Below are 8,440 nucleotides of genomic sequence, written 5' to 3' on the forward strand. Positions count from 1 at the left end.
ATTTTATTCTAAATATTTTGGTGACAATAAATAAATGACTAATTATTATATAATTTCACAACTCTTATCTATAAGAGCAAAACTTAGGTACAATACCTTAGGTGTTGTTCCTTAGATTCTCCACTTAAGATTGAACCATGTGGCTACTTAACTAAAAAATACACTTCCATCCCATGAGGAAAAATCCACATGGCAGAATCTTAAAAAGAGAATCTAAAAAACAACACCTTAGTACTGTACCTAAGTCTTACCCTGTCTATAATATATCAAAGGTATTATAATTTCATATTGGACAATTTTTGTGTTTAGATAGGTTTAGGTACAATTTATGCAAATTTTTGTTTTTTTTAATTAATAGTAAGTTAGTAACAAAGTGAGACACTAATTGAAATGATTTAAAAATTATATGATTTTAATTGAAAAAAAAATAGGATTTAATTTGAAATCACCCGAGATTTTATGGGAATTATATAAATCTACTCAATTCTTTATTTCATGTTAACTCTACTTTACTCCCCTCCACTCTTATTCAATCCAAACAAGCCCTTAATAGCTGGCAAGGGATTGAGTAGAATATATAGTAGTATATGTTTTTTCTTTTCTTTTATTTTTGAGATAAAAGATAAATATTTTATTGAAGAAAAGTATGTATAACAAAAGTACCACTGGGAACAACACACCCCATAGAGCAGGAAATAAATCCAATAGGTTGGGCAATAACAACAAAACAAAACAACAACTAAAACACCACCAGAGACAGAAAAACAAAACAAATCAACCAAGTCGATGAGAGCTAGTTTCTATTCTGTGAAGCACACAATCTTTGATACTCTTCTAAAAAACCAATAGCCCCATCTAGGATGAATTTTGGATGCTGCTGGATTCTTTCAAAGTAGAATTTATTCCTTGTGTTCCATATTACCCAAGACACCATTGCCCATCGTTCTAACTCCAGCTATAGGAGCTTCTCAACCAACAATTGGAATAAATGGAAGAACTCACGAGCCTCATTTGAGCACTTCTGAAGCAATTGGAATATATGTTTTTTTTCTAATATTTAGAACTCTTGATTCTCAAAGAACAGAAAATTAATCATGCAAATATAAATGAAAGTCAAAATTTAAAACTCCGTATTTTCTTACAGAGAATCCAAAAGAATAAAGCCAAGAAATGAATATTATTTCACTTATCGTTGACATTGGAGGACACTTGGTGGCGCCAATCAGAAAGCATTTTTGCTATCTAAGTTGCTACAATAGCCACATCAAGAATCTCAAAGATCAATTTCAGAAGCTGGGTGACAAGAGAGCTGGGGTGCAATTAGAAATTGATGCAGCAAAACAGAACGGAGAGGTAATTGCATCTGAGGTTGAGAGCTGGGTAGAAAAGGTAGACAACATCAGTGAAGGTCTGCAGAGATTCCTTGAGGAAGATGTCAAAGCAAATGTGATGTGCTTGAATGGATGGTGTCCCAATTTGAACTCACGTTATTTCTTGAGTAGGCAAACTAAGAAGACGACTTTGGAAATTGATGAGCTATTAAGGGATGGACAATTTGATAAAGTGTCCTATCCTCCTTCTCCACCACGGGGAATAGCAACTTCTTCCAAGGAAGGTTTTAAGGTTTTTGAATCAAGAATACCAGTTATGAAAGAACTTTTGACTACTTTCAGGGATGACAAGATCAACATGATTGCCATATGTGGGATGGAGGGGATTGGAAAGACAACAATGGCCAAAGAGGTAGCAAAAAGAGCCAAAGATGATAACTTATTTGATGAAGTTGTGATGGTAGCAGTGTCCCGTAAAAAAGACTTAAGCAAGATTGAAGATCAAATTGCTATGATGCGGCGTAGGGAAATTAACTTTGAGAATGTTCTTGTAATATTAGACAATGTTTTGGAAGAACTTAATCTAAAGGATGTAGGAATTCCTTATGAAGTTGAACTCAATAGTTGCAAAATCTTGTTAACATCAAGAAGCGAAGAAGTTTGCAATCAAATGAAATCTCATAAGATTGTTAGAATTGAAGCCTTAACTAAAGAAGAAGCATGGAGCTTTTTCAAAGAGATGGCAGGTAATTGTATAGATACTCCAAATCTACATAAAATAGCAAAAAAGGTTGCGAAGGAATGTAAAGGCATACCTATTGCTATAGTTACTGTTGGAAGAGCTCTAGAAAACAAGAGAAAGAATGAGTGGGTTGCTGCACTTCAACAGCTTAGAAAGTCTATCTCAAAAAATAATTCAGGTTTGGATTCAACTGTCTATTCCAGCATAAAGCTCAGCTACAATTTTCTAGCAAGTGATGAAACCAAGTCATGTTTTTTGCTATGCTGTTTATTTCCAGAAGATTATGATATTCCTATTGAATATTTAGTCAGATTTGGAGTGGGACAAAGGTTATTTGCAAAGATTGATAAGGTGGCAGAAGCAAGAAATAGAGTCCATGCAATGGTTGACAATCTTAGAAGATCATCTCTTTTGTTGGATAGCGATGAAGAAGAATGTGTGAAAATGCATGATGTTGTACGGGGTGTTGCCATATCAATTGCTAATGGACATGTTTGTTGGGAAGAATGGACAGAGAAACATACATATGAACATTATGTTGCGATTTCGATTGTAACTCAAGAATTGAAAAATCATCCTGATGGCTTGGAGTGTCCGAAACTTGAGCTTCTACAACTATCATGTGGAAAAGATGCTACTAGACAAACGCTCCCAATCAATCTATTTAAAGGGATGATGGGATTAAAGGTTTTGGCTATGCAAGGTATGTCTTTTCCATCACTACCACAATCCATACAGGTCCTTCAGAACCTTCAGACATTGCTTCTGGAATACTGTGAGATAAAAGATGTGTCAGCAATTGGAGCACTTGGGAAACTAGAAATGCTTAGTTTTCTTGGTTCTGAAATCAAGGAGTTGCCCAAAGAAATAGGAAATCTGAGTCATTTAAAGTTGTTAGATCTGTCAGAATGCTCTGCTCTTCAGCACATTCCACCTGGTCTACTATCAAATTTATCTAGACTAGAAGAGTTGTACATGGGAAATGTTTCTGTCATGAATTGGGCACCAACAGAAGGCAATAAAGAGGGAGCCAACGCAAGCCTTGCTGAACTAAGGTCTTTCTCCGATTCTTTGATGGCTTTACGTCTTCAAATTCCAAACATCAAGTTATTGCCAAAAGATTTGCACTTCAAAAATCAAATGATAAAATTTCAGATATATGCAAGTAACGAGTCATTTATGCATTGGCATCTTAGCAACTATTCTACTTTCTGGAACACAACTCAGTATATATTTAAAAACAGTTTGGCACTTGAAGGATTTGTTGCAAGTGATATTGTGGAGAGTCGGATACCTCGCCTACTGTTACAAAAATCTGAAATTATATTGTTGAGAGGAATAAAAGATTTCAAAAACATTCTCTTCAAGTTAGACGAGGAGGGTTTTCCATGCTTGGAGGTTCTAAGCATTTCATATGGTGAAGATGTAGAATACTTAATTGACGCCACATCATATCAGACTCCTCGTGTTGCCTTCCCTATCTTGGAGTCATTGGAACTCATGGAACTTCCTAATTTGAAAGAGATATATCATAGCCAAATCCCACAGAGATCCTTTAGTGGTACACACTCACAGCTTGCTTGTTTTGGCAAACTAAGATCAATTACGCTCCTCTCTTGCAAATGTTTGAAAAATGTCTTTTCATTGTCCATAGCGAGAGGTTTGGTTCAACTCCAAGAGTTAGAAATACAAGACTGTGAAGACATGGAAGAAATATTTCACAAGGAAGGAGAAGATGAGAAGGCACTTAATGATAAGATCATGTTTCTGCAATTAACATCAATAAAGATGGACTATCTACCAAGACTCATTGGCTTTTGTACAGGCGTGGGTCCTGTTGAGCTTGTCCAACCATCGTTGTTGAATCAGGAGGTAAAATTCTTTCCCTCGCTCTTTAAAATATTAATTTTATAAATCCTTCCTTTCAAAAGCTCATTGTTTTATGCTTTTCAAATTGATTTATCAATTTTTTAATGTTCAAAAGGTTTGCTTGGATTTGATGCTTCTTACATAAATAGTTGAAAATTGTTGATGGTATAACAATAATAAGTTAATGGATTTATCAGGTTGACACTTTTGGAATTGACAAGATGACAAACATTCATCAAACTGCTAGATCCTTTCCTGACTCAACACCCATCTCTCATAAATTCTTTTCATCCAAGACCATTTTGTGGCAACCTAATTTAAAAGAACTTTCATTGGAGGGTTTATATGAAAGACTAGAAGTGGTATTTGATCTTGAAGGACAGAAGGACAACAATGACCATCAGAGAATCGCAGTACTTGCTGAATTGAAAACTTTAAGAGTAATTGGTTTATCTAATTTGAGGTATGTGTGGAAGAATGTTCCACAAGGAATTCAGGGCTTTCAAAACCTAACATCAATTAATGTATATAGATGTCATAAACTAAGATATTTATTCCCACCTACTATTGCAAAACTACTTGTGGAACTTCAAAGCATTAAAATATGGTGGTGTGACATGATCGAAAACATTGTTCAAAGAGATGGAGAAGAAGAGGCAGAGGATATCATCTTGTTGCCTAAACTTACTTCCTTCGATTTAAGTTCTCTGCCAAATCTCATGAGTTTCTGTATCAAACCTTATTCTTTTGAATGGTCATCCATCGAGAAGATCTATATGTATGGGTGTCCGAAATTCAAAACATATGGGAAGCTGCAGAAAGAGGTACGTATCTCACAAATAACAGTCCCTACCACCTTTTCTTTTAATAATAAGAAAACAATACAATGAGATTTCTAGATTTATGCACACGTGCCAATGAAGCATGGTCATAACCTTAAGTCCATCAACAGAGTGATAAGATAAATAGACATTAACATTTTATTGATTTTCTATTTGTTCATCCACTCTGTTTATACCATCTTCTTTTGTAGACGGATATATATATATATATATATTTTTTTTTTTTTTGCTGTCAAGCCCATGGATCCAAATAATTTTGACAGATATTAACGAAATGATTATTTAGTTATTTAAAAGTAATTGATTATCTTTGTTTGTAGGGTATTTTGACTAAGGATCCAAGAGCTAATGATATCGACAACAACTCCAAGACATGGGCTTTTTTTCCATCCCATTTGATTGTGTGCTTAAAGAATCTAAAAATGATGAAATTGAGCAACTGTGATTCACTAGAATTTATATTTCAACATGAGGAACTAAAAGTTGAGGAAAGTCACATGGCACTGGTACTTGATCAGTTAAGGAGATTGGATCTAAGTGATTTGCCAAAACTGATGCACATATGGAAGAAGGGCCCAGAAAGGATCTTGGGCTTTGGGAACTTGAGATTGTTAAAAGTAAGTGGATGTGACAATCTGACATGTTTGTTCTCACCATCCGTAGCAAAACTGCTTGTGATGTTAGAGAAAATTGAAGTTATTTACTGTAAGAAAATTGAAGAAATCCTTACAAGAGCAGGAGAAGAAGAAAAAGAAAAGGACGTTTTGTTTGACAAAGTGAACTCAATCGTGCTTTGTAATTTACCAAATCTGAAGTGTTTTTGCTCTGAAACTAATGCTTTAGACTGGCCATCGCTAAAGGAAATAAGGGTAATTAAATGTCCTAGTTTAAGCACGTTTATTCCATCTAATCTAAACACACCTAAGCTAGAGGGAGTATACAATAATCATCCATGGATAGAAGAACGAACATGTCATTGGAAGGGAGACCTGAATGCCACCATAGAGCATATATTCAAAGGAAAGGTATGTCACATTCACACCACAAATATCCCACTAATAGGAGAATTTTAACACTTTTGTATAAACCATCACTGTATATAATTTGCAAATATTTTTAGCTTTTATTAATTAGTGGAAATTAGAGCCTAGTTTTATTCAAATGAAAAAATAAATATTTTGACACAATTGCATTCACCAAGAAAATATTTTGACAAACAATAATTTTTTCACTTACAATCAATTACAGTAGAAGCAATGGCAATCACATAGCACTGTCATTTTTCCATTGAAAATATTATGGTTACTTAAATCACACATAATTTTTATATAGGAAAAGCCGGTGGATCATTAGACACATAAACAAGAGCAAACTGAGATTAGTGAGACGGATGTGTGATGTTGGGTAAGACATATAAGTGGTGAGCACATTACCTTTTTCTTATATTAATTTAGTATTTGGTCAGTATCCAAAAATGCATAAACATCATAAATAAATAAAATAAAATCGAATGATCATTAATTACAAGTTTTCTAGTTCTATAAAATCTAGAAAATGATATTTGGTAAAGCATAATATTATTCTATCCGTCCCGATCATTTTGCTATAATTTAATCTGTATATTATAAGAACAAAAACATCATATTCTAGTAATTAAGTTGAAATATTTAAAATATGATGCTAATCAAATTCATTAATCAATGAGTGTCCTTTTTCCTCATCATATATAGATGTATGAAAGCAATGAAAGTAATCTCATTTAACTCACTATAAATCTAATGTCTCACTTGCATGTATATGGTAACAAGTGGTATCAATTACATGCTTTTCAGCCTCAAGTTGCTAAAGAGGATATGATGCTGGCATATACATGTAGAAGGATCGAAGCATTGTCATAAAGCTTACAAGAAACACATCTAAAGCTTATGCTCATTCCAAACAGGGCCTTATATTGTTTCTTTTAGTGGTGGAGCTAGCTGGATCTATCTTATGCTATTTGTGTGTGTGTGTATTCCAAGAAGACCATAGTGTGATTATATTCTTGTTTTCATCTATGTTCAATCTTTTATCCATAAGACTCCAAAATTGAAAAAATTGAGTGTGTTAATTGAAAAAATTGAGTGTGTTATGAGCCCTATATGTGAATGCCATGCATTTATTGTACGTTTTCAGACCCCTTAAAACACAAGTTGTTTAACCTAGTTATTTAGTCAAGTGATTGCTTAGATAAATTATATAGATCTAGGTTAACACAATCAAATCATTAAGTAATGACGAAATATAAAGAACACATGATATGATAACTCAGGAAAACCAAACCGGTAAAAAAACCTGGGAAGGATTTAACTAGCTATCCTCAAGGTAAAATAGATCCACTATGAAAAAATTGAAGTTTTACAATAGTGACTTAGACCACTAACATCCTATTGCTACCTCAAGTAAAAAAACTTATTACCACGACCACGTGACAATTCCGAGTCCACGGATTACTTATTTCCTTGATCCACAACAACCACAAGTACTCCCACTTGTGTTTTCTTTAAGCTCTTGAAACAGCAACTGAAGAGATCACCAAGTTCTTGACATTAATCTTGATCTTAATAACCCTAAGTATGTATGAAGGTAAACACATCTAGATCTCACAAGAGATTCATACACACAGCATATCAACAACCTCTAAAACGTGGCTAGAATTTTTCCTTTTACATTTGAAGTAAAACATAAAACTCTACACGTCATATGAGCTTGGGCTGAGTTGGAAATTCTACAAAAAAAAAAAAACAATCTGCACGAGCTTCAATCGATCGAGTCTAATTTCCGATCGATCCAACCTTACAAAAATTGAATAGTAATTTCCTACAATTACTCGATTCCAACTTTACACACAACCACACTTTGAGCAGCCTAAATCTAGACTAAATGTTTTGATCATGGTTTGCCAACATTACACATTGAAGTTCTAATACATTTAGATCCTAAAGTCTTAGAACTTAACAAACTCCCCCTTTGGCAATCCACGACAAAATACATACCGAAACAAAAATGCTCAAAGTTACAAAACAACCCATTAAACATCAAACATGCCCAAAAACAATTCAACCTAACTATCTATCAATTGCCAATGTAGACAGTAGCACAACTAAATAAACTTGCATATTCTTGAAACACTCAACAAACACAAAAACACATGTGTGGAAAATACAAGTAAACAAAATAAATTCTTGATTTCACAAAAAAAAAAAAAAATATATATATATATATATATCATGAATAACCTCATAGATATAAATCAATAATCAACTGTACCATATCTGAAACAAGAAACAATAAAAATACTAAACACAAAGCACAAATGTCTCCCCCTAACATATACAACCAATATAACAAATACATCATGAGCCAAAAACAATGAATACATCATGAATCTCCTAAATACAATCTAAATCTCCCCCTATCAACAAAAACACAAAATCTCCCCCTATCAACATGCATAAATACTCCCCCTTTTTGTGACAAATTGCCAAAGGTCAATCAAGACTCATCATCAAAAGGTGGAGACAGAGTAGAATGCCGAACACTCGCCAAATCCGCACGTAAAGCCTAAAGCTCAGCAAGCACATCCACCAAAATCTGTCCATACGCCGCTTGAACGGTCA

The 8,440-nt window shown here is 33.9% G+C and overlaps 2 protein-coding genes across 2 annotated transcripts; both read left to right on the forward strand.

Annotated features, from left to right (window-relative positions):
• Positions 1–1,170: 1,170 nt before the first annotated feature.
• On the forward strand, positions 1,171–4,087 carry LOC126691259 (disease resistance protein At4g27190-like). Its single transcript, XM_050386317.1, has 2 exons — positions 1,171–3,945; positions 4,058–4,087. Exons 1-2 carry the CDS (start codon positions 1,171–1,173, stop codon positions 4,085–4,087), a joined length of 2,805 nt encoding a protein of 934 aa, XP_050242274.1.
• Positions 4,088–4,154: 67 nt separating this feature from the next.
• LOC126690889 (uncharacterized) lies at positions 4,155–6,207 on the forward strand. The gene is made up of 3 exons (XM_050386004.1): positions 4,155–4,766; positions 5,105–5,809; positions 6,117–6,207. The coding sequence occupies exons 1-3, from the start codon at positions 4,164–4,166 to the stop codon at positions 6,135–6,137; spliced, it is 1,329 nt and encodes a 442-aa protein (XP_050241961.1). The 5' UTR covers positions 4,155–4,163; the 3' UTR covers positions 6,138–6,207.
• Positions 6,208–8,440: the final 2,233 nt, after the last annotated feature.

The sequence above is a fragment of the Quercus robur genome, chromosome 7 (assembly GCF_932294415.1).
Source record: "Quercus robur chromosome 7, dhQueRobu3.1, whole genome shotgun sequence".
Classification (NCBI taxonomy): Eukaryota; Viridiplantae; Streptophyta; class Magnoliopsida; order Fagales; family Fagaceae; genus Quercus; species Quercus robur.